Source organism: Pinus tabuliformis, chromosome 9 (genome assembly GCF_031772625.1).
Source record: "Pinus tabuliformis cultivar Carrire ecotype Pingquan chromosome 9, CPIR1, whole genome shotgun sequence".
Taxonomy (NCBI): domain Eukaryota; kingdom Viridiplantae; phylum Streptophyta; class Pinopsida; order Pinales; family Pinaceae; genus Pinus; species Pinus tabuliformis.
The window spans coordinates 1,535,830,207-1,535,857,213 of record NC_142307.1 but is presented as its reverse complement, the minus strand read 5'-3'; the positions used below and the strand labels follow the sequence as shown (position 1 = coordinate 1,535,857,213).

The following is a 27,007-nucleotide window of genomic DNA, read 5'->3' as shown; positions in this document are numbered from 1 at the left end:
AGGCCTAGCCACTCCAAAACAAGGTAGTGTGAAGGTGTATTGGGAGTTGTCAATGCCAAAAACAGCGACAATAGGAGCCACCACTTCTCCAAGGTTAAGTCGCAGTCTAGAAGGGTTGTTTTAGTAGTTGATCAAGGGTTATTACAGCAGGAAAACATGCCCTAACCATCAACATTGGGATAGCAGTGTTGCTATACATAGCAGCAATGGTTCATGGTGCTGCAAACTCATTGGTGATTGGACAACACAATGATGGGACAACAGCGTATTGGGACAACACAATGATTAGGACAGCTATGACATTGTGCAGCAGTGGCACTATAGGACAGAAACAACAACAAGGTGCAGCAAGCATAGCGCTGCAAGCACATTGGAACAGTTGTATGGTACTTGGTGCAGCAAGTACACAAAGCAGCAATGGTGCAGCAAGCACATGGGTGATAGCATGGTGCAGCAAGGTACACAAAGCAGCAATGGTGCAACAAGGTACAGCAGTGCTAAACACTGGGACAGCAATGCAGCATAAGGTCCAGCATTGTGATGATGGGTGCAGCATGATGACAAGATGCAGCACAATGACAAGTGAAGGAGTCACCTTGGAGAATCAGTTGAAGCAGCATGTCTTCAACTGATCTCGTGTATCATCTTCCTAGAGATGATCTATGCTCTTATCTAAATAAGTCAAAGTGTTGACTTCTGTTGTAAATGTACTATCTCTATCTCTCTCTCTGCTGAACTATTGAAGAACATATAAGAAGAATTGATCAAGGGTTTCCCCACATTGGGGTTTGTCCCTGGCTAGCGCCACACCTTGTGTCCTCTTGTCTTGGCTTGTATTCTGCGATTTATGTTTATGTTCTATCTGCAGTTTACTTTAATGATGATGTGATTGCTAATATGCAAAAGATATTCAGCTAACTGTGAAAATTGAAATAAATTGCTCTAAGCATAGAACATACCTAAAATTAACAGTCATGCCTAACACGCCTAATCATAGAGAGATGCATCTTATTAACTCGTCCAAATCACAATGAAAGGTTTGAATTCCTTCTGCTACAGGTATCCGAAAATCGCCACAAAAGTCCCACAAAAGTTGTTGCTAAATGGAGGAGTCCTTGTGCCAACATATAGTGGTTTGTTCATGCGAAAGGTCACGACTTTTCAAGTTGGGCTAGCCTATCATCTAGGAGGGCCGACTTGGCTACTTGGACAGCTAAATACAATTTCAAAAATTCAAATTTCTTTTTTTTTTCAAATGTCCAAATGGGACATATTACAAAATGAATTTATTTTTGTCAAATAAACAAATTCTTCATGTAATTATGAAGACCGAACCTAGTTATGATTTTAACATAGGGAAGCAATTCCAACTTCTTCTCTTTTTAAGTTCAATTGGTTTAAATTCAAACTGTGAATATTTACTTTTTTAGCCAAAGTTCGAACTTACCATCTAAATGTTTAAAAATGAACTAACTTTAGTCCTTGTCTTTGCAGCCCATTGGTTGGAGTCGTTTGGCATTGAGTGTCCTCAATTGCAAAAGTTTGAAGTTAGAGTTCTCAGCCAAACTTGCAGTGTTTGTGGGTGTAAGCACAATTGATCTGTTTTTTAATAGATTGACACGAAGAAGAGAAATCGCATGGAACAAAAATGGTTAAATGATTTTTTCTCCCTGCAACACAACCTTCGACTTAGGTGCAATTAGTCATTGAAAAGAAGACCTAACACAAACCCCATTGTGTTGGATGATATTGATCCAACTTCATAATGGGTGGGGGACTCAACCAACTGAGCTTGATCCTAATTTTGATATTGATGCCATGGATTTGGGGGTGTTGATCCCAATGCAGATATAGTAGTCGACTCAGGAGCTAAAGGAAGTGATCCACCAAGACCAAGCATGGCACATGGTGAGGGAAGAAGTAGTCATGCAACTCGGTGAACTAGTGCTTCTAGTTCTACTACGCCTAGTGTTGTTGTTTGTTATTGCTAGTACTTTTATTGAAGTTGGAGAGGACTTTGAGAATCTTCAAACTCTGAGCCAAATGGTGTCTATGTAGCTCCTAGTGATGATCGCATGTGTAGTATTTGTGATGAGTTTTATGAGTGATCATGTTGATCAATGATCTGTAATTGGCTATTGGCCTAGTAGCTTAAGTTGTAGCAATGTTTTTGTACTCTAGAGGCCATTTAGAGCCTCATTGGTTATGTATTTTGTTGATGATATGTATTGCACTCAATGCCATTTTGATATATGCACCCTTCCAAGGTATATAGATAAGGAGATTTTGCATATATTTTCAATAACGATTTGGATTCATGGTTTGTAATCTTAAAACAAACAATTTCCATTAAAAATTAATCATTCTATGCATTTTTTTTATTCTTCTTTATTGAATCTGGTTCAATCTTGTTTGTGTTCAAATCCCAGTTAGATAGGCGATTGTTTCGAAACATGGTTACAGTTTTTAAAACTATGCTTCTAACAATTTTACAACTAGATGGAGAAAAGGAGTAACTAAATGTAAGCTATCTACCCTAGATTGTGTTTGGAAATTTAAATTTGGCAGCTGATTATACAATTTTCCTTTAACTTGCTTGTGAACATTGTTAATCTTCTTATGTTCTTTAGTTAGATCTTTTCATCAAACAAATATCAAGAACAAAACAACAACAAAAGAGGACACATATTAGACTCTCAACGAGGGCAAAACCCCTCCAAGGGGAAAACCCGGAAAAACTCTTGTCTTCTTATAGAATTTACTTTCAATAAGACAATAGAGACCCAATCCTTAGTCCTTCCAACAAGTCTTTCCATGATTCAGCACCAGCTAGCTTCAAATTGCAACTTCGACCTCCCAACTTCAGTATTGCTTCTTCGACCTGCAACTTCAACCCTTGAAACTACTTCAAGAAACCCTAACTCAACCTCTTCTAAAGACCTTCCTTGAGCAAGGTAGCTCCAACCAAGATCAATGAGGTAACTTTAGCGTAATTCTTCCTTCCAGCAACAAGAAACTGCAATTCATCCTACTGCAACTTGAATCTGCAATTTCGGCCTCTTCTGTAGCTACAAAAACCCTAGAATTTCGCACGTGTGGGAGAGAGATAGCCCAAAAACAATGTTTTTCATCCTTCGTTCATATTCTAGACCTTCACTCTTCTTGTCTTCCAACTATAGATCGAACTTTTTCTTGAGATCAAACTTCTTGACTGAGTGAGTACTAAATGAGGTCGAACCAAGGTTGCACGAAACGGGGAAACAGGTACGAGTTTCTGAAACGGGAAGCGATACGAAACGCGACCTCCCCAAATTTTGGAAACAAGGAAACGCGAATATATATATATATATATATATATATATATATATATATATTAGGACATTTAAGAAATATGTGCAATCATAAAGCATATATGATACATTCTAATTTATTACATTATGATAAAACTGTCAATTGTCAATGCATAAACTATAAGTATCTAAATTTGCATCACATTTACTCATGAATAATCACATAATGAAAATAGAAATATCCAAAATCAGCCACGAGAAATTTCTAATTTCTTGTCTCGTGCCTGATTGGGAGTCTCCTCCTACATAGTCGAACGACCTTAATGCTCTTGATTAAATACAAGTTTCATACCCTAGTACCCTACATTCTCTTGATTATTGGGAGTCTCCGCTGCATAGAGGGCTTGGTTCTCTTGATTAAATACAAGTTCCATACCCTAGTACATGATAAAATCCAATGGAAACATTGCAATTCCCCCAATCCTGAAATCCTGAAAAACAGATAAGTCTGCTGGATTTTGAGTGAGATCTAAAATTCTACTTTCTCCATATGAAATCCAATGAGGGCGAAACCACCCTCAAACATCCTGAGTCATTTCATGGCAATGTTAAAAATTTAAGTAAAAGGATGAAAATGAAAAATAAAGGAGAATATCACTTTTACTTTAAGAATTTAACATTACCATGAACTGCATATCAACACTAGGGCAAAAGTTCACTTTTATAACTTTAGACAGGGATCTGGAAGCAACTAAAAGTCACTAGGTTAACGTAAGAATAGATTAGAAAACAAATAAAATAAAAAATAAATTAAAAAAAAACAAGTAAACGCTGAAACGTGGGTCCTACGGCCCTGAAACGCGTTTCAGGCCATACTGGCCACGTTTCAGTTTCGTGAAACGTGGCAGTACGGCCTGAAACGCGTTTCAGGGCTGTACCAAACGCGTTTCAGCGTTTCGTACCCGTTTCCGTAGGAAACACCCTTCTGCCCCACGTTTCCTGCAACATAGGGTCGAACTGCTTCTTTATATAGCCTTTCCAATGGGTCGTATTCCTTACTTTAGGCTAACTTGTAACTGCCAGGGCTGACTTGTACTATTGGAGTTTCCAGGGCTTTCTAGAGTCAAAATAAATTCTTTTTCCAATTACATTTTTGCCCAAAAGGGTTTTATAAACATGATGCTGACTTCTTTGACTCATGACAATAAATCCTAACACCTAACAAACATGCTTTTACCTAGAAGACCATCAATAATGAGCAAGAAATCCACACTTTAAAATAATATCATTTTCTTTTCTTCATTGGTTTGTTACATAGGATATATATTGAAATGAGTACAGCAATTATGAAGACCAAAACTATTTATATTTTCAACAAATTCTAGACTTTGATTGGTTATCAAGATTTAGAATTTTGCTTTCCTATCTAAACAATATGGCCTAGAAGTGTACATTCGCATCCCAGTACATGGATTTCTTCGATATATAAATACTCAAACAAACAAACACAAGAAAATCACACATTGTAGCTACACTTATAACTGTGCTGTTCCCAAATTCATTCACCAATGTAACTCGTGCTCAAATTTGTTTGAACAGCAAAAACTGTTCACTTCTAGATTTGGAACTACTCAGATTATATAAGCACACACTTCATATAAAGCAATTTGCATTTGCCCTAAAAAATTATCTTCAAGGAACTTGATGCAGATTTAGTTTCTTCAGTTCAGTTCATGCCTATGTGCAATTTATAATTAGTAAACAATCATACCTGGAAACTTATACCTCCAGTTCCACTCCACTTTGGTCTAAGTGGACGACTATAATCCACACTTGCTATCTGTCTGCCTATTGTCACAATCCCATCCGAAGAAACCGGAGTTCTTGAATCAGGACTATTATTTGAACCTGGACTCATCCCATGAACAAGTGATCCAGAGGAGCGGGAATTCTGTTTCATTATAAACACTCAACACATTATTTACCTGGGTTGTTGCATTAAGCTACAATGGGATAATGGCAACAATGACATTGACTGTTAGGAAGAACTTCATCACCTGAACTGTGATTGACCTAGATGTCCGTTTATCATCACCCTCTATCCATGGATCGGTGTAGTTTATTTTGAAAGATGAATCAAGTTGGCCTCGCTCCAGTGAAATGTTTAGCTTTTGATTGCGTCCAAATACATTTCTATGTGAATATGCAAAGCTGGAATGCACATCAAGAGGTTAATAACTTAATACAGTAATAACTTTGGAGGGAAGCAAAAGAGATTAACATTATAGTCTGTGTCCTCTCTCTCATAAGCATAGGCATTGGGCTCTAATGATGAAAGAAACAACACTCTGAAGCTAAATATGACAAGCTGCATCAGAGTCAAATCAGTGAATTCTTCTACTGAACAATTTTCCAATACCAAAAGTTTCCAGATGCAAAAAAAAAGCTAAAATTGCACTAATATGAAAACCCAGTAAACACAATCAAAGATGCTCGAAGGAAGATAAGCTCAGTACTTTGTAATCAACCTTGAACAAAGCAATAAACCAACAACGTAAACATGCTACAGTCAGGCTGTTTAGCTGGCAGAATAATAGAAGAGATGGCATCTCCAATATCTAACAATCAAATCTTCAAAGCGTGATAGGCATCAAGGAATATCCCTGTTGTAACCCTGACACAGTGCAAGTTGATTATCATTATAGAAGGCATCAAAATTTCTCCAGAGTCCACAGCCCTGTATGTAGCACCATGACCTCAGAAGAAGACGCTGAACTAGAACAACCTTGAGGAGATGAGAAGCCTAGGTCATCATATGCAAAAGAAGTAATGAGCTGTATCAAAAGGACAACGAAGACTGCACAAAACACTCTGCAACCACCCTACCTGTTCAAATGTCAACAGTTAAGTGGAATGGTATCCTTTTGATAATCTACCAAAGGTAATTTAGGATTGAGGTCATAATGTCACTACAGTTCACAATAATCCATGGTCCCTAGGTGTTGCAACAACAGATAGCTCTATAACTGGCAACAATTAAATATGCTTGCATAATTTGAAGGAAACTTAGGATTCTTGGACCAGTGATACTTGGAGAGAAAAGATTATATTGATAAAGGAAAAAGAGAGGAGCATTTATCATGATGTACAGATATATTACAACAAGAGATCAAGAGAGAGAATCCCTCGTAGCACAACTTTACATAAATACCAACAACCCTCTAAATGATCCCAAGAATATGGTTATACAAATTTAAAGCTATTTTAGAATATAAACTTCAAACACATGTTCATAACATATAGGCTTTGAGGTCTTTTTACAATTCAACCAGTGATATGTACAGGACTCAAGATACAATGAATTTATTTCTGTTAGCATTCATTGTTCAGGCACTCCTATTGGTGTAGTGTTTTCATAATGTTTTCTTAAACTGTTTACTGTCTATCTGCATGTCACGGTCTGGCTTGCATCCCACTCAGTTTCCAAACAAACTGAGCACTTCTGAATAGTTTCATGGTAAAAATCTTTGAGCCGAACTGATGGTAATCTTCTGTCATGTATTAAAGCTTCATTGAACAGCTTCTGTGCTCCACAGCAAATTGGCCACATCTATGTCTTTGATTGATTAATACTGCAAACACCTGGTCTGGAATAATTCCCCACTAGTTTTTTTACCTCTGCAATGGCATCAAATTTTTCAGATTGCATCATCATATTACAGCGCATGGTCTTTGTATTGTAATCCAAATTCTGCTGCCCTGTGGGCATTGATGTAAAAATGATTCTACATGTTTATAAAGCCATGTAAAACATCTAGATAAGCCTATGATTTTTTACCAAAGAGTTTCACTCTAGGGAGTTCTTTTTTCCTCCGCCAATTATCTGCGATTTTAAACATTTATAATTGGTAGAGCTTTTCTCCCAAGGTATGCCCCAAAGCTAGAGTGTGCCTCGATGGTAAGGTCTTAGGTGAGTCCTAGTGTATCGAGTCTATGTAATTTGTCTTACTAGATTATCTATAAAATGTCGCAAAATTTGGTTGAGTCTAGACTCTAGAGGTCATGTTTTCATTGTTAAAATTCCACTTTCGTATGGGATTTTCTATGCAATATCCAATGTAAAGATGTAAAACTTTAAAAGTTTTGTCTATAGGAATTCTAGGGGATATGAGTATTTAATTTTACACCTCAACTCCTAAACTTTCTATCTAGACACACTTTGAAGGTGGAAAAATATGTCTAACCCCCTCTAGAGTCATTATTATTATTTTCTGGCAAACAATGGCAAAATAATTAGCCAGAAATTAGTCAAAAAAATAAAAATGAGAAAAAATATGTTTTTCTATGTTGCAGGAAACGTGGTACAGAGGTCCGTTTCCGTACGGAAACTGGTACGAAACGCGGAAACGCGTTTGGTGCAGCCGTGAAATGCATTTCCAGCCGTACTGCCACGTTTCCCGAAACATAAACGTGGCCAATACGGCCGGAAACGCGTTTCATGGCCGTACAACCCACGTTTCCTCATTAACTTGTGTTTTTTTTTAATTTGTTTTTTTAATTATTTTTAGGATACATTAGTGACTTCTAGTTGTTTCTAGATGCGTCACTAAAGTTATAAAAGTGAATTTTTGCCATAGTGTTGATATGCAGTTCATCAGGAAGTTTGAGGCATATGCAGTTTATGGTAATGTTAAGAGTGATATTCTCCTTTATTTTTCATTTTCATCCTTTTACTTAAATTTTTAACATTACCATGAAATGACTCAGGATGTTTGAGAGTGGTTTCACCCTCATTGGATTTCATATGGAGAAAGTAGAATTTTAGATCTCACTCAAAATCCAGCAGACTTATCTGTTTTTCAAGATTTCAGAATTGGGGGGTTTGCAATGTTTCCATTGGATTTTATCATGTACTAGGGTATGGAACTTGTATTTAATCAAGAGAACCAAGCCCTCTATGCAGGGAAACTCTCAATAATCAAGATCATGTAGGGTACTAGGGTATGAAACTTGTATTTAATCAAGAGCACCAAGGTCGTTCAACTATGTAGGAGGAGCCTCCCAATACAACAGTGGTCCTTCTAAAGAATGGGATGTGGATGCAGAAAATCCTAATTTGGATCTCTCTCTTGCAGCCTTATAGTCTTTATTGTACTTGCAGCCTCATATATTAATATAAATAAAGGCTGATTTTGAAATTTGAATATATAATAAAGGTTGCTTTTGGATATTCCGATATTTTTATTTTCATTATGTGATCATTCATGAGTAAATGTGATGTAAATTAAATCTTAATGTTTAAGTGTAATAAATTATAATGTATCATTTATGCTTTATGATTGCATATAGATATATATATATATATATATATATATATATATATATATATATATATATATATATTCGCGTTTCCCCGTTTCCAAAATTTGGGGAGGTCACGTTTTGTATCGCTTCCCGTTTCGGAAACTCGTACCCGTTTCCCCGTTTCGTGCAACCTAGATTTTTTTTCTCCAAGTGGAAAATTTATTAAAAAGGGAATGTGCACTTTCCAAAAAAAGGAGCCAAATTGAAAGATGATGAAAGTCTCATTTCCAAGGCAGAAAAAACCCAAAAAAAATTCGTAGGGCCAGAAGGAAAATATTTTCTCAAGGGAAATCGAATTTTTTGGTCTAAGTGGTTATTTTGAATGAGGGAATTCCAAGAAAATTATTTTTGAAGATTTTCCAATGGTCTAAACCCACCCAGAGGTCAAAGATTGGTCCATCCAGTACATCAATCAAGGGTTCGAAAATTTTTGAGAAGGATCAACCCATGGATCAAGTCCAACTATCCGTTTTTCCACTTGGAGGCTCTCATGATCTCATTTTTCTATATAAGGAGGCTCGAAGCTCCTCATTTTATCATAATCATGTAATCTTGAAATCTTGGTCAGGGAAGCTCTGCTATCATTGTAATATTTCTCTGAGCAATATAAAAGAAGTCTTTGGGGCAAAATTATAGTGTGATTCTTCAGTGATATGGTATAATATCTTTGATATCTTGTGTTTAATGTTCTACTAACGCTTCATATTGTTATTTCCATTACCTCTTGAAGATTGATCGGTGTATAGTTACCTTGCATCATTATTTAGATTTGGAGAAACACACTAAGTGGAGCAGATCTATTAGTTTTCAGTAAAACCCTTAGACTCCTTTATCACAACACTATCCAAATCTTTGTGGATCTAACAATTATCTTTTAAGTGTGTAGAAATATCTTTTGTTGATCAGATCTTGGATACCTAAGCACATTCTCTGTTGAATTAACCAACTATTCAAGCATAGAAGCTGAAGAATCCATAGTGGGTCACTTGAAGACTTATCATCCAAGTAAGAGAAGGGGTTTTCCTCACCATTTGCTCTAAATCTAAATTTAAAATCGTTTCAAAATTATTTTAGAGCTTTGATGAATAGATCTATTACTTAAAGAGCTTGTATTATTAAATTTGTGAATAAACCTTGTGTATATATTTCCATCTAAACTTGTATGTATTTCCATCTATTTGTATATACTTGTTTCATTTTTCTTGAGTTTCTATTGCAGATCTGAAGGAAGGCATCGATTTGGGCTTGGATTTATTTGTATATATTGTTTGCAGGCTTGATCCCATCAAGATTTTGAAGAATATCATTTCTAGAAGCTAGGATCAGGTTATTAGCCTAAACAGTTAGGGCTCTGGAGGTCAACAGATTATTTCTAGGGTCGTATAGCCTTTTCTGGAAGGTCGCAAGGGATTAGACGGCTTCTTTTGCCTCAAGACCGAGTTTCTCTAGGGACTTTGCCTCTATAAAAAAAATGCAAAATTTTTAAGGGCTTCACTCAGGGTTTTGGCTATATCTTTGCTTCAGATCTCAGTTTTTGGCTACTCGCTAGCCTTGAAGGGTTATTCTTGTCATCAAGAAGGGTTTCGGTATCATTTTGTGGATCATAAATTTTTAGCGTCTTTCTTGTAGGTCGTGTTATCACTCAAACTAGGACGGGGTCCTATAGAGCAACTACTAGGTCAAGTGGTAGCAATGGAGCAATAACCCACTGTCACCTCAACTAAAGCTCCTTACTTTTTATGGGTTTTCGTCGATGGGAGTCGTCCCTATATGAGAAGAGTCACTAGGACAGATAGATCAATGATAGGATGCAATGTGATTCCAAAGGCCTATTCACAAGAGAGGCTCCAATGACAAGCTTACTTGCTTTAGAAACAAGGTGCATGGCACTCTAAGAAGGCCTAAGAGAATACCTTGATCGAGGGTTGAAAGGAATTTCTTGACATGAGGTGCCCTAAACCAAATAATCCTAAAAGGATAAGGTTTCTAAGCAATCCTTGTGAAATTGGAGTTGTAACGATGTGGGACCACAAAAAATCCCTAGAGGGCCCAAACAAGGTCAAGCCTTCAAGGTTTTGGGGTTGAACAACAAACTAATGGACTTGACCGAGTTCGAGTAGAGAAGAGGATCAAAGAAATTAGATTTTTTTTGAGATTTGAATGTAATGACCTCAATGTAGGCACTAACCCAAGGAACTTAGGGAGAAAAACAGTCTTTGAGCTAGGGCTTGCAATATCTTGAGATTCCATCGTTCGATTGGTCTCAAATTTGGAGGACCTCTTAAGAAGATCCTAGTGCAGTTCTTGACCAATTTTCAGATATTTTGGATGGCTAGAAAAAAAATTATGTGATGCCCGACGAGGCCAACTAGGGCTAGGCCTTAGAAAAGGAGACGAGGTGAAAAAGAATTTTCTTTCGATGATCACCTAAGACTAGACCAATGCCTAGACTATTGGGAGAATGGAGTCTAATGAAACCAATGTTTAGAGATGCTTATTCCCAAACAAGGAATTCCCCAGCAAGTTCTGATCACCTTTAGCAGCAACTAGGCTACTTAAGGAAATTTGTACTTCTTTATGCTACAAATTGATGACTTATCAAGGCAAATCATGAACAATCATGTACCCCTGGGACAATAATTCACCATACTTCACAATAATCATACGAAAGATCCCTCACAAAAAAATACTAGCAACTTCACATTAGCATTAAGGCAAGTCCACTAGCAATATTTCATAAATCAATAAATGAGACGAATTACAAGATAAACATGAAAAATAGTACCCACAAGTATAGTGAAATTATTCCGATCATCAAAGTGCAAGAAAATCGAAGCTCTAAGACAAGAATTAAGCTCTTGAAAATATCAAAATGCATTAAGAAACCAATACGCCCATCAAAAGGCTGTAGCGAAATTCTCAGAAGAAACAAATGATCCAAATCCAAGTGATGATCAAATGAAATGATCATCACATCAATATATATCCTCCCTAAGGGGTTCGATTTGCCTAATTAGGCCTAATAATGCCCCAACTAATAAAATAATGTGCAAAAACAACATGACTAGGTGATAAGCCCACCAAGATAGCTTCATAATACAAAGATAAGCCTCTCAAGAGGGCAAAATGATAAGTACAATAGCTCGAAAATGCCATTAAAGAGACCTAATGGGGTCCAATGTGTGCCAAAGTGGAAGAATAAGCTCCAAACATAGTGATCAAGGAAGAGGCCCCTTGATATCCAAGCAAATGACCTGTGGTACCCCCAAGTGATTGTTGGGGCATAACAACATCCTCATGGGTCTCCAAATGAATCGAACAAGCTTGTATCCCATCTGTAAGGGTTGGAGGAATGATGCAAGACCTCCCATTGTCTCCTGTGGTGAGACACATCCTAGATCAGCTGCCAAGTGTGTGGTGCAAAAGTGGAGCCAATTGCGCAAGTTGGTCCAAGTGCAACATCATCGTCCAATAGGTGGAACACGCGCAAGCCCTGAAGAATCCCATGGAATTGAAATATGCTCTCTGTTATGGCAGAGACCCGCTCTCAACGCTCACCCTACAAATGCCAATATAACCCTCTAGAGGGCTTGGACCCCATATAGGGAGACCAAACCCCAGATGAAGACCCACTTGCAATCTTGTATAAAATCCAATGTGTCCCCTCACCTTCCAGTACAACCAATCATTAGTACAATTGACTAAATGAGCTTACAATTATGGAACCAGGTAGACACTTCATTGTGGCAAGCCTTTCCATAGTGGGCTTTCGAATATACAGGTGTCTCCAAGTTCAAGAAGAAGGTTAAACAAGGACCCTATTAGCTGGTTTCAGCCTCCAAGGGGTGTCACATGTCTATGGTACATCTGTTAGATGGCAGGTGGCAAGTGATACAATGGTGGAATGCAATGGCCCATCAAGGGAAGGCTCCAAACCACATGTCACAGTACAAGAGTAGTCGTCATTAGGGAAAACCATACTTGGGTGTATGAAAGCAGGAGGGAACACTCGCGGTACATGAGTTAACTTGGCCTTTGTTTTTCCACCCTTCTTCATATGCCTTTTGCCTTTTATCAATTTTTCTTTTATGACTGCTCAGGGCTCGAGGGGATAAGAGAATGATGTGTAAGATATAGCAGTGGATACCCCCCTTAAGGTGGGGCAGTTCATCGCCAACTAGGGGTTGGGACAATCATGGGTTCCTTAATGATGAAAGGGGTCAATATGAGGGATCCTAGGAACCAGGGTGATGACCATAATGATGGGGGTAGGGTTCATGTTTAGCTTTTGCCCACATGCTAAATGTGTATGTCCCGACCATCTTTTAAATTTTATGGTACACTTCCTGTTGAGAGTGGCCAAATTATGCTTTTTCTTTTCTTTTTAGTTATGTCAACCTCTGAGACAACATTCCAGGCCCAACCCAAGGTGTGGACAAGGGGAAGGGGAGGCTAACTCCTTATGGACCCAATGGACGTCCCGACCATCTTTTAAATTTTTTTGTACACTTCCTGTTGAGAGTGGCCAAATTATGCATTTTCTTTTCTTTTTAATTGTGTCAAACTCTAAGACATCATTCCAGGCCCGACCCAAAGTGTGGACAAGGGGAAGGGGAGGCTAACTCCTTGTGGACCCAATGGACAAATGTGGACCCGAATGGGAAATATGGTGAATGGGGTTATAATGAGCGAACATGGGGGTGATGTATACAGTGTCGGGAAGCAAGACCATGCAACCAAAATCAAGGTTTCCTATGTAGTGCCACCCTAAAACTAGTAGCCAATAAAGGAGATCCCACGGGACTAGGTGTTGGAAAATCCATATAGGTGGCAGTCAAAACGATTTTCCTCTTAATGGCATAAACTTGTGATATTTTCATTATTAATATTTGATCTCTTAGTTATCTTTTCTTATCATCAAGATTAATGCCAAGCAACAAATAAAAGAGAACACAAGATATAGGCACGCTGCCAGGGAAAAACCCCCCTCGAGGGGAAAACCCAGTCACAAAATTCTTCCTTCATTAGATTCAAGATAAGACGACCATGACTCTTACAAACTAGTCTAGACTCCCTCCATCAAGTCATCTTTCTTTCACTGTACTTGTCATTGTATTTGCACCGAGACATCATCCTTATCACAGTCATGACACCGAGATCTCCTCACTGTGATTCCACCGAAACCCACCATTATCATGACACCGAGATCTTATCTGTGTGGAGACATTGAAAACTTTACTGTGATGGCATCGAAATGTTCTTCTGAAAATGCACCGGAACCTTCTTCCAGAGATTTCACCGAGACCTTGTCCTTGAGATAGCATCGAGACTTCTCCTCTGAGATTTATAACAAATCTGCTTTGGTGTGATCATATTTGTGATCTATTCGAACTCCTGTCTTGTAGTAGCACCAAAACATTACCTCTGAATTTACTTGATTTTGTTATCTCACCGAAACTTCTACTCTGAAATCCAAATTGTTCTATGGTTAGTAATGTGAAACCTCAGCCTGGTATATATAGTAGTTTTCTTATCTTAAATGAGCTGACAAGAGCATTATGAACAGTTGTGTCTCCATTTTATGGTTAGGCCAACTTGAGTTATGTTAATTGAAGCCGACTTGTAGATAATTTATTTGAAGCTAACTTGAATACTTCGAGTAGGTAATTTGCTGAACAGGATGACTTGATGAAGGAGCCTTTGACCAAACAACGAATGACTTTGACAATAACCTAAAGCCTACAATAGAGGCTTGACCTACAATTGACCCAAGCATGAAACCCATGCTTTAATAAGTCAATTCAATTTAATAATATTTTCTTTTTCTTTTCACAAATATATTACATTTTGACTTCAAGTACAATAATGAAGACCGAACCTAGTTACATTTTCCAACACTAAGAGACAAGGTTAACCATCAAATTGGATAGAGGAGACAAGAGTACAAACCAAGCCCACTCTTTCCATCGAAGCCCCCCACTAATCCATGCCCAAAAGCGTCCATGATAAGCAGACAAAAGTACCCAACTACACAATGAAGAGCCATACCTTCAGGGTCAAAAGGCCCACCTTCAAACGTATGATCATAACAAATGGGTGAGGGACCACATGGCTGGCTCGGGTGGTGGAGATAGTGGCACATCAAGCTATTTGGTGTCCGCAAGGGGTTGTTGGTTGTCGGCTGAGGACCATCTAGGAGAAAAATTTTCACCTATGGATACTACCCATAGGTGGTCGGTAACAGGCCACAAGCCTTTAAGGCCCTTTGAAAAAAAATTATTTCCTTCTTATGTTAACCCTTGTCTTTTTCATGTGTATCAACGAATTTTGAATAGGGTTTCTTCTTAGATTTGTGGCATAAAAATTGATTAAAAAGGCTTGAATTACTTGTCAATTTTCTAGGGAAGTAGCATACATTTTTGGGCCTATTTCTTCTACGTTGAGGACTTTTTTCCTTTACTGAAGCAAGGGTCTGACAGTATTGAACAAGCCGAATTTTTTTGTGGAAAATTTGAGCCTTGATCTTAAGAGAATCATCATAAAAATTTTAATAAAATTTGAATAAAAATTGATATTAATTTTTTGGGTTGGTCGTAAATCTTTGGAAGCTTTCCTTCTCTAGTCGCGAGCTCTCTTCTGACTAGTTGTTAAAATTGGCAACTAGGGCCAAACTCCATGTGGGTCACCTCATTTATGGCAGCTGATATTTTTCCTAGATTCCTCTTGTCGAGAGGCATAGGATTGATCTAAAGATCATCCGACTCTGACAAGTATTTATGGAGATATGATCTCTGACAAGTATTTATGGAGATATGAATTTATTTGTATTTACTTGACAAATTGTCAAGGTCAGCGAGTAGTTAAATGTGTGGCACACATGCCCAATGAATCATATAAATACAAGAGAGGTTGATTCATTTTCTCATCATCTCATCTCACTCAGTGTTCTCTCTCTCCTTAGCTTTGGGTTATACAAGGAGCAGCTCACACGTGGGAAGGAGGAGGATGCATTAGGTCAAGGAGGATGCTGAAAAGGAGGAAGCAGAAGCTGTTGAAGGTCTCTTTGACCAAGCGTTGACTCATCAAGGGTGCGGTTTTGGTGTGGCTGCCTCTCCTAGGTAGGCCACAAATTTTGGCACAAAAATCGAAGCAATCCGTCCACAAGTTTGACAAGCGTTGACTACCCTAGTTTTGGGAAGCAGGTTGACTTGAGTCAACAACAATTTGACTGTGTTTTTGGGGTTGTTCAAGAGTTGTTTCTTCAGGTTGTTCGAGGGCTAGTTGACCGGAAATTGACCAAGCATATTGGAGATCAATTTCAACTCGTTTGACCAAGTTTGACTTTGTTGGTCTAAGGTTTGCTGCCGCTGATATAAAATTACAAAATTCTACCTTCGTACTATTTCTCTCTGCTAAACTATTGAAGATAAAAGAAGATTTGACCAAAGGGTTTCCCCGCATTGGGGTTTGTCCCTGGCTAGCCACCACATCTTGTGTCTCTTGTCTTGGCTTATTTTCTGTTGATCGTTTAATGTTCTATCTGCACTTTACTTAATATATACATGATTTCTAATCTGTGGCTAATAAGAAGAAAAGAAGTAAACTGCTCTAAGCATAGAACATACCATAATTTAACATGGTATCGGAACTAAGGTGAAGACAAAGCCCAAGCAAGAGCAGGAACAATCACCGAAGAGAAGGTTGGCAAGGTTATCCTAAAAACTTCATGGGGTCCTCAACACTCTTCCCCGCCGAAGACAAGCTCCGTGAAAAGTTTGACTATCACGGATGGAAGATGTCCCAGGAAGTGGTGGACCATGTGAGAGGCAATGTTGTTGCGCCTCCATCAAATGCATCCGTTGCTGCCAAAAGCAAGTGGTCCAAGGGAGAAGTCAAAGCAAGGAAGATCATCCGGGACTCTATCGACAAGCACCTGGTGGCCTATGTTTCCGAGCTGACAACCTCCAAGGAAATCTACGACAGACTAGTGAGTTTATTTAAAGTTAATGATGCAAATCAAGTTATGTTCCTTAGAAATAAGCTGAAGAAAATTAAGAAGGGGCAAAGATGAGAGTATGCAAGCATATTTCTTAAGGACCACCGAGATCAAGAATGATCTCCTATCTATTGGGGAAGTAGTTCCTGACAGGGAAATGACTATCACAACTCTTGGAGCACTGCCACCTAAATGGTATATATTTAGGACTACTCTTCTCAACAATAATGTCATCCCATGATCTGAGGAATTGATGGCTAGATGTATTCAAGAAGAGACAAGGATCGAAGAGCAAGAAATGCTCGCACTTAAAGGCCATCCCTCTGCCTTTTCTTCTCATGCTAAAAGAAGAAACAATTATGGGGCTAAATCCAAAGGAAAGGCTGGACCTAAGGGTGGAAGAAAAGGTCAATGTTACAATTGCAACAAAATGGGCCACTATGCGAGGGAGTGCCCTCATAAAAGGGACTCACACCATGACGATCACCAAAATCACTCTCAAGGCAGTAAAAGGAATGGCAAGTCCAATTGCAGAGGTCAAAGAAATGTCGGAAATCATGGAAGAGGACAACCCTTCATGAAGGCAAGAAACTCTAGGTATGAATCTAATGTTGTTAACAATAAGCAAGATGAATATTTTCTACCAGCAGCCCTCTCTACTACTGCTCCCCCGGACCCGCTGGGAAATTGGCTTATTGATAGTGGTGCCTCAAGGCACTTCACTAGTTACAAAGAAGCTCTCTCCAATCTGAAAGAAAAGGAGACCAACCAGGAAATTGTTCTTGGGGACAATGCAAAATACCCCATGAAAGGCGTAGGGAATGTCACTCTTCAATTGAATCAGGGTAATACAATTCATTTGCAAGAAGTCCTATATGTACCTGATCTCAAAAAGAACCTGGTGTCCATTTCGGCAATGGAGGACAAAGGCTACAAGGTAACCTTCATTGATGGCAAGGTACGTGTTGTTGATTTGGGGAAGCATCGGATATGCTCTAGCCACGAAATTTGGTGGAGAGGTTGGGCACATGAGATGTCCAATACCCAAAAAGGGTTTGGGCAAATTCTAAACAGATCAGGAGATATTAAATAATTAATATTTTTAATGGAGTTCCTAACTCTAAACTTAGGGAAACTAAAATATTAATGTGTAGAAATATGAATCTGTGTTAGAATGGTCCAAAAGACAAGGATCAAGCCAGATCTAATCTTAGCCGTTGATTAGGGACTTAATCCCGGCTATTGAGATGTCAACAGAAAATGTATAAGAGGAGGCTTGAGGGGCACTTGGAGAACATACTGAGGGAGACCAGTCAGTTCAATTTCTGGAGCGGGGTTTGCTGAGAAATTCAACCAGTGGTCTGGAGAGTAGTCAGGAGGTAGCAAGTACAGAATAGAGAGACAAGAGATCAGCGCAAAAGAGATAGACGCAAAGCCAGATGAAGCCACGGAAAGGCAGCAGAGACTGTGTAGAGCTAGAAGGGCCTGCGTCATCCACGCAGAGGCTACAAGAGTGACACAGAAGGCTAGAGAGGTTGCACAGAGCCTCAGAAGGCTGACGCAGAGGATTTCAGGCTGTAGCAGAGGTCAGTAGGCCCTACGTTCGGTTTAGAAAAGTGCTGGAAGTTTGTCTATCTGTGGGTATGCCAGTTTGGCACCCTGTTGTACAAGAAAATTGCCGTATAATAAAATCCTTCCTTGTTGCACCGATTTTCCCACATTGGGTTTTTCCGGGGACATTAGTCCAAAATAATTATGTCAATGTGTGCATATTTTTTCCTCTGTATTACGATGTGAAATATGTAGCAGTATTTATTTTAATGTTTGTTGAAGTAATTTCATGAATAACTTATGATGAAATAAGTAGGAAAAGTAAATTAGTTGCTGTAGTGATAGAATTTTCACACGTGTATGGAAAAAGAATTTTAAGCAATCTTTCTCTCTTGGGTTTTGAGTCGATTCATTATATCAGGTCAGAGGAAGTCCGCTGCGTGTCATGTCTTGTGACACATCACTTCAGTGCAAACTATGGCATCGGAGGTTTACTCACCTTCATTATAAAGTTGTACCCATTGCAAGACAAATGGTGACAGGGATGCACGAGTTCCGAGTAGAGCAAGAAGGTGTATGTGCTAGATGTGGCGAAGGAAAGCTCAAAAGGGGACCATTCCCCTCAAGCCAAAGCAAGACCTCTGATATATTGCAGTTGGTTCACTCAGACATATCTAAGATGATGTCTGTGAACTCTTTGGGAGGATATTTATATTACCTCACTTTTACAGATGATTATTCTCGCAAGAGTTGGATATGCTTCTTGAAAAAGAAGGATGAAGCGTTCACTTGGTTTCGTCACTTCAAAGCCCTGGTCGAGAATCAAACCGAAAATAAGATCAAGATCTTAAGGGCTGATAATGGGATTGAGTATGAATCCAATGAGTTCCATGACTTTTGCAAAGAGGTTGGCATTAAGAGGGAGACTACAACACCATATACTCTTGAGCAGAATGGCGTGGCGGAAAGGAAGAATCGTACGATTGTGGAAGCCGTCCATGCTATGCTTCACGATCAAAGATTTCCGAAGTTTCTATGGGCCGAAGCTGCGAATACTGTTGTATATGTGCAAAACTGATGCTCTCATCAAGCATTGGGTTCTACGACTGCCGAAGAGATGTTCACTAGTAAGAAACCTAACATATCTCATTTTCAAATTTTTGTTAGTCCGGTATATTTTCATGTGCCAAACGAGAAGAGGAATAAATTGGGTGCATCTGGAAAGAAAGGAATCTTCGTGGGCTATAGCAAAAACATTAAGGGCTATAGAATCTATGTGGCTGGTCAAAGGGAAATCAAGATTAGCCATGATGTCACCTTTGACGAAGATATAGCTCTTAGCAAAGTTGACAATCTTCCTACTCAAAGGGGCTCTAAAGAAGTTGACACTAGGGAACCAAAGGAAAAGGAAGATGAGATGATGCCCGATGTGGAAGAACCTATGGATCCTATTAATCCCCCACCGCAAGAACCTTGCTCTTCTAGGAAGAGGCCTTCATGGCTTAGGGAGACACTAGATGACACTGAAGGGCACATAGCACCTAAGGGAACCTTCCGAGAAAGTAAGAAGCCGACCACGTATCAGGGATACTTGACCATCATGAGCACGATCATCCAAAATGAGTCTTCGTCATTCGCAGAAGCTGTCAAGCATCAAGTATGGAAGGATGCTATGACTGAGGAATATGAGTCCATCATGAAAAACGATGTCTGGGATGTGGTCCCTAGACCCCAGGACAAAGGAGTTGTCACTTCGAAATGGATTTACAGGATAATGCATGCAGTTGATGGAAGTACGAAAAAGTATAAGGCTTGTTTTGTCGCTCGTGGCTTCTCTTAGAAGGAAGGTATAGACTATGACGAGATGTTTGCACCTGTTGCCCGATATATCACCATCCGCTCGATCATAGCCCTTGCTGCTTCGCAAGGATGGAACCTACATCAAATGGATGTCAAAACCGTGTTCTTGCATGGTTCGATCAAAGAAGAGGTCTATGTGGAGCAACCCGAACGATTTGAGATTCATGAACGAGAATCTCATGTGTGCAGGTTGAAGAAGGCCCTTTATGGGCTGAAGCAAGCACCCTGAGCGTGGTATGAGAGGATCGATAGCTACTTGATGAAGTTGGGATTCACCAGGAGTGAAGCCAACCCTAACCTTTACTTTAAGGTTGAAGATGGAAATTCTCTCATACTGGTGTTGTACATTGATGACCTTTTTCTAATAGGTGCAGACCCTCTCATTCACAAATGTAAAAGGGAGTTGGCTTTTGAATTTGAGATGAAGGATGTAGGATGATGCACTATTTCCTAGGACTAGAAGTTTGGCAGAAGCCAGGGGAGATTTTCCTATCTCAAGGAAAATATGTAGTGAAGATATTGGAGAGATTCGATATGGTGGACTGCAAGCCCATGACTACCCCGATGGAGCTTGACTTCAAGAAGTTAAGCGGTAGTGCTGGCACCCGTTTTACGAAATGTTGTTGAGTATTGTCAACTCATTGGAGCATTGATGTTCTTGGTGAACTCTCGTCCAGATATATGTTTTGCAGTCAACACGTTGAGTCAACATATGGTTGAGCCTCGCCACTCACATTGGATTGGTGCCAAGAATCTGTTGAGATATCTTCATGGCACAATCACTCATGGGTTGAAATACACTATCGAAGATGTGAGCCTACATGGATATACCGATGTTGATTGGGCAGGCAGTGTGGTGGACCAAAAGAGCACTTCCGTGTGTCGTTTCTCTTTGGGATTTGCCTCGATATCCTGGATGAGCAGGAAGCAGAAGTCGATGGCTTTGACCACCGCTGAGGCAGAGTATATTGCTGCTAGTATGGCCTCTTGTGAGGCGGTCTGGTTGTGAAAGCTCTTCAGTGAGCAGTTTGGATTTACATTGGATACCACCGTGATCCTGTGTGACATCTAGAGCAGGATTTGTTTATTGGAGGACCCCGTATTTCATGATCACTCCAAGCATATCGATATCAGGTACCACTATATTTGAGATATGGTGCAGCAGGGAGCAATAAGGCTCCAACATATCGGTACAGATGAACAAGTCATTGACATTTTGACGAAGCCCCTGGGAAAGGTCAAATTCTTGACTTTTCGAGAACAACTTGTTGTCATTCAGAGACCCTCTTATGAGGGTCGAGCATAATGTATTGAGCTCTGGGAGCTCCAGGGGAGGCACGGGGTACTTCTTGGAGCGACACGCGACCACAGGGTGACTCACCATCCCCTCATGGTGCACTATGTACAGGGTGAAAGGTTCAACCTTCCCCTGTGACACCCCGTGGCGACTGTAGGACAGGATGATTAGTTCTCCTGTGGGCCAGGATGATTAGTTCTCTGTGGCAACTGTAGGACAAGATGATTAGTTCTCCTGTAGGCCAGGATGATTAGTTCTCCGTGGCGACTGTGGAACAAAATGATTAGTTCTCCTGTGGGCCAGGATGATTAGTTCTCTGTGGCAACTGTTGGACAAGATGATTCTTTCTCCTGTGACAGGATGATAAGTTCTCCTGTCGAGGCATCCTATCCATGCAGTCTGGGACTCATGGGAAGTACCTCTCACCTAATCAATGAGTAGGGAAATGGGGTTAGGGACCATTAGTAGTACTATTTATGGACGCATCGTTGTATCTACCGTACTCCTATGCTAGGATGACCTCCATTGATCTGGGATCAATGATACTAATCTGGGATCAGTGAGAGTGGTATGACACACTCTGAGACTGACTTCGAGTCAGTGGAGGATGGTATGATACATCCTCGATCCTTTCTTCTTCTTCATAGTTCGAGCAGAGCAAAGCAAAGCAAGGCCAAACAGTGCAGGGCAGTGCATTTTATGGCTGGGATAGTAGTGACGGTCAGACGGATTGCAGATGGTGTTCTCCCTAGTTGAGGGGGGGTGTTCAAATTGGCAACTAGGGCCAAACTCCATGTGGGTCACCTCATTTATGGCAACTGATATTTTTCCTAGATTCCTCTTGTCGAGAGGTGTAGAATTGATCTAAAGATCATCCGATTCCAACAAGACTACAAGTATTTATGGAGATATCAATTTATTTGTATTTACTTCACAAATTGTCAAGGTCGGCCAGCAGTTAAATGTGTGGCACACATGCCTTGTGAATCATATAAATACGAGAGAGGTTGATTCATTTTCTCATCATCTCATTTCACTCATTCCTCTCTCTCTCTCCTTAGCTTTGGGTTATACAAGGAGCATCTCACACGTGGGAAGAAAGAGGACGCATTAGGGCAAGGAGGATGTTGAAAAGGAGGACGCAAAAGCTGTTGAAGGTCTCTTTGACCTACGTTGGCCAAGCATTGACTCATCAAGGGTGCGGTTTTGGTGTGGCAGCTTCTCCTAGGTAGGCCGCAGATTTTGGCACAAAAATCGAGGCAATCTGTCCACAGGTTTTTACTAGCATTGACTGCCCTAGTTTTGGGCCGCAGGTTGACTTCAGTCAACAACAGTTTGACTATGCTTTTCAGGTTGTTCAAGGGCTATTTCTTTAGGTTTCTTGAGGGCTAGTTGACCGGAAATGCACCAAGCATATTGGAGATCAATTTCAACTCATTTGACCAAGTTTGACTTTGTTGATCCAGGGTTTGTCGCTGCTGATAGAAAATTACAAAATTCTGATTTTGTACTATTTCTCTCTGCTGAACTATTGAAGATAAAAGAAGATTTGATCAAAGCGTTTCCCCGCATTGGGGTTTGTCCCTGACTAGCCGCCACATGTTGTGTCTCTTGTCTTGGCTTGTTTTTTGTTGATCGTTTAATGTTCTATCTGCACTTTACTTAATATATATGTGATTGCTAATGTGTGGCTAATAAGAAGAAAAGAAGTAAACTGCTCTAAGCATAGAACATACCATAATTTCACACTAGTGTAATATTTTCGTGAAGGTCGAATGCCCTTGAGCATTGGATCAACCTTGTTTGAGGTATTTTGAGGTATAATTGTTAGTTGATCTGATTCATTTTTGCATCTTGAGGAGGTTGGGTTGCGATGTTCTCTTTCATTATTGTAACCCTCCTTGTTATTAAGGAGTTATTTCCCTTGTCAAAAGGATTCCTTCTTTTGTAATATAATAATAAAATCTTGTTCTTCAGTGAGCTTGGGATCTCTATCCCATGATATCCTGCCTCCTCATTTAGAGGGAGGCATCCTCTTCTCTTAGATCTAGATTACTAACTTCTTTCTCTTACATTGTTAGTTTAGATCTCGTCTCACAGTCACATTCATCAGCTACTTCATCTATTGCTTTTGGAATTGTTCTTGTCTCATTTGACATCATCCACATATCCTCTCATTATAAAACTTTACTTGCTCCATTCTCTAATATAAGTAAAGTCATCTTAAGAAGTATCTATTGTTAAAGGAAGTTGAGACATTGCTCTATTCTCTAATCTAATTGCACCTCTATTGTTTCATTGAGTAACATTTAACTTGCTTCATTGATCATCATTGTTGTAAGCTAATCAACTTGTGCTCATAAGTGAAATTATAATTATAAGTGAATCGGCTCTCTTTCATATTGAAGCATCATTTGTTATTAAATCTCATTGGAACATTTGCATCCTAGATCCAACATGCATTCCTAAACTTTACCTCCAAGCATAAGCTTGGTTGATAGAGAGATAGGACAAGCTTCTCCATATCCAATTTGACAAACTTGACCCTTGGCAATGGTTAAAACAAGTGACCTTGCAGTTCAATTATGGGCAATCCCTTGTAGGAACAATGACACTTGAGTCATTAAAAGTCCTAGGTAGGTATCGTTAATGACGCCTTAGCCTCCTTACCAGCACTTATTCCTACAACCTTCTTCTGAGACCTGTTTCAAAACAATTGAGGAGAAGACTTTCATGTTAGAATAGGCATATAATTAAAATCAACCAAGACCTTGCATCTCACATAGGTAGATTTACATCTTCATTTTGCATTTCAATTAATTATCTATAATTGGAATCGTTAACTCAACTTCTTTACTTGCAAATCTTGCACTAAAAGCTTATTGAGTATCATTTTATTTAAAGTACACATTTCATTTATATCTGCAAGTCTATTATTTATTGCTCATACATCCAATTGTTGTAATCTTTTGATCTCTCATACCGTTGAAATTTCTAAGTCTAACATGTTAGAAATCCCTACTGCATTATCTGGTTTATTTCACTCACTTGTTTATTCCTTAATATTCATATAAATACTGAAAATAAACACAAATGCAGCCTTAACTCATACACAGATCAACAACTGAAATACTAGATAAACACACAAGGAACACCGTTATTTTTGGACAATAGTCCACGGAAAAACCCAATGTGGGAAAACCGGTGCAACAGTTCTGAGGGTTTTATTATTATGCAGATTTCTTGAGTACAACTAGGGTGCCAAACTGACTGACCCAACAGATATTTTTACACAGCAATAATACCTCTTCTCAGAAGCAGATATTTAGCTTCTCACCACTAGTCTGCCCCACGAAAATCCTTCTAGCGTTTCTCCAACGCTCTGTGTCAGCCCTGCTAGCCTCTGCGTAGCTCTAGAACCCTTTGCATCAGCGTTCTGCCTCTCTGCGTCAACTCTCCGGCCTTTTGTGTCACCTACGCAGGCCCCTCAGCCTTTGCGCAGTCTCTAGCTGCCTCTGCGTGGCTCTTGCTGCCTCTGCGTAGCCTCCTCAATCATTGTGCTGACCCTCTGACACTATCCTTGTCTCTCTACTATGTACTCACTGCCCCTCGCTGCAACTCAGATCACTTGTTCGAATTTTCTCAGCAAACCTCGCTCCAGAAAATCGAACTGACTGATCAATCTTGGAGTGTCTCCAACTGACCCACAAGCCTCCTCTTATACTTTTCCTGTTGAGTTTTCAACAACCAAGATTAAGTCTCTAATCAATGGCTAAGATTAGATTTGGCTTGATCCATGTCATTTAGAACCTTCTCACCCAGTTTTATCTTAATGCCAATTAATATTTTAATTTTCCTAAGTTTAGACTTACGAACCCCATTAAAAATATTATTTATTTTAATATCTCTCTAACCGTGTGGAATTTCCCCAAACCATTTCTGGGTCTTGGAGATCTCATGTGCTTTAGCCTCACCACCAATTTTCATGGCTAGAGCACATCTGATCATGATGCTACCACAAATCAACACGCCCTCTTAGCGAAGAATGTGCTCTAGTAATGCTCCACCACTGAACATCACATTGATCCTCTAGCACAAGTACCTGCGTTGATGCTGGGCCTCTTACCCTACATCCACTGCAAAGCTACCTCCTGTACTATTGCCCATGGCTCTGCCACTGCCACTGCTACATTTGTACTGCAGCTCCCTCTCAACATGCTTCATCATGCTGCCCATAGCACTATCACTGCTAACTGTTGCACTACAACTCAGTTGTCGAGAAGTAAGTAACTGATCTACCCAAACACTGACATCCTTGTCGGTCCGAAAGCCTCTTGATGTTGAAGTTACCTTTGCTGCTATCTTGTGCTCCCTCTGTTGCCTCTACGTTGTTGCAAACACCTATGTGCCTCTCGCACTGCTGCAACCACTTCTGTGCGTCTCGCACTGCGATAAACACCTTTGTGCCTCTCGCACTACTGCAACCACCTTTGTGCCTCTCGCACTGCTGCAATCCCTACTGCGCTGCTACAGACCTCTGCACTCTAGCACTGCCTTGTCACTTCATCGCATCTTCGTTCTACCGACATTCATCATCCTACCACTGTCATTCGGGGCTCCCATAGCAGGATATGATCCAAGAGTTTGGGTACCTCAAGGATCTTGCCCCTCATCTTCTGTAGTCCTCCTGACTACAGCTCGATGTCACCCCACCTCTTCTCTAAAGGTGCATGAGCACTCATGGCACAGTCGTCATAAGTCTCGACTTCTTTCTCTACCTTAGTCGAAGCTGCCTTGGAGCCAAAAACCTCTCCCTTAGTCTTCTTCCTGGGACACTGGGTTGCATATGACCCAGTTCCCCACAATGGAAGCACTTCACCTTGGAGATGTCCTTCTTCTTCCTCTTCCCTTGTTTTCCAACAGATGCCAGAGCCGCATCCTCCTCCTCCTCTTTCCTGATTCGACCTCCCTTGCTGCTACTTCCCGCCTTGGTCAGCCATCTAATCTCTTCTTAACAAAGAGCTGCCCACATCTCTTCCCATCTTGGAAGAGTAGCTCTGCCCAAAATGCCTTGGACAAATGTCTCCCACTCCTCGAAGACTGCATTTAGGGCGGTCCTCACTATGAACACCTGATCCGGTGTGGCCCCTATGGAGGTAAGTTGGTCCCAAATCTCTTGCAACCTGCTTAGGTATAGATCTATCTGCTCCCCCTTCTGCATTTGATACGACCGCAGCTAATTCTCCAATAGCATCTTCCGCTACACGAAAGTGCCCTGATACAATGTCGTCAAGGTATCCCACATCTCCTTTGTCGCGTTCTTCTCGGCAATATGTGGTACGACATGATCCTTGACCCAATCAAGGATTAGGCATTTTGCCTTCACCATTGCATCCTCATACTTCTAATTATCAGCTGGGTCTACTGGGATAGCCACGGTTCTCAAGGCGAAGCCCTTGATGCGATGTCTATCCAGAACAGACAGGATCTTGGCCTTCCATATGACAAAGTTTGAGGCCCCATCCAACCTATCCTGAACAATTAGTTTTTCCATTGCCATCTCCGCTCCTCTTCTGGACTCCCTCTGAGTCTCGACTTCCCTCCTGGAAGTTCTCTGCTAGACTCCCTCTGAGTCTCGACATCCCTCCT

The 27,007-nt window shown here is 40.1% G+C and overlaps 1 protein-coding gene across 1 annotated transcript in view; it reads right to left on the bottom strand.

The window, feature by feature from the left end:
* OEP80 (outer envelope protein of 80 kDa) overlaps positions 1-27,007 on the bottom strand; it is a 398,126-nt gene that overhangs the window by 171,301 nt on the left and 199,818 nt on the right. Inside the window, exons 9-10 of the mRNA XM_089439267.1 lie at positions 5,348-5,501; positions 5,062-5,241 (exon numbers count right to left, since the gene is read on the bottom strand). Coding sequence (XP_089295393.1) covers positions 5,062-5,241; positions 5,348-5,501 — 334 coding nt within the window. The remainder of the gene's footprint in view (positions 1-5,061; positions 5,242-5,347; positions 5,502-27,007) is intronic.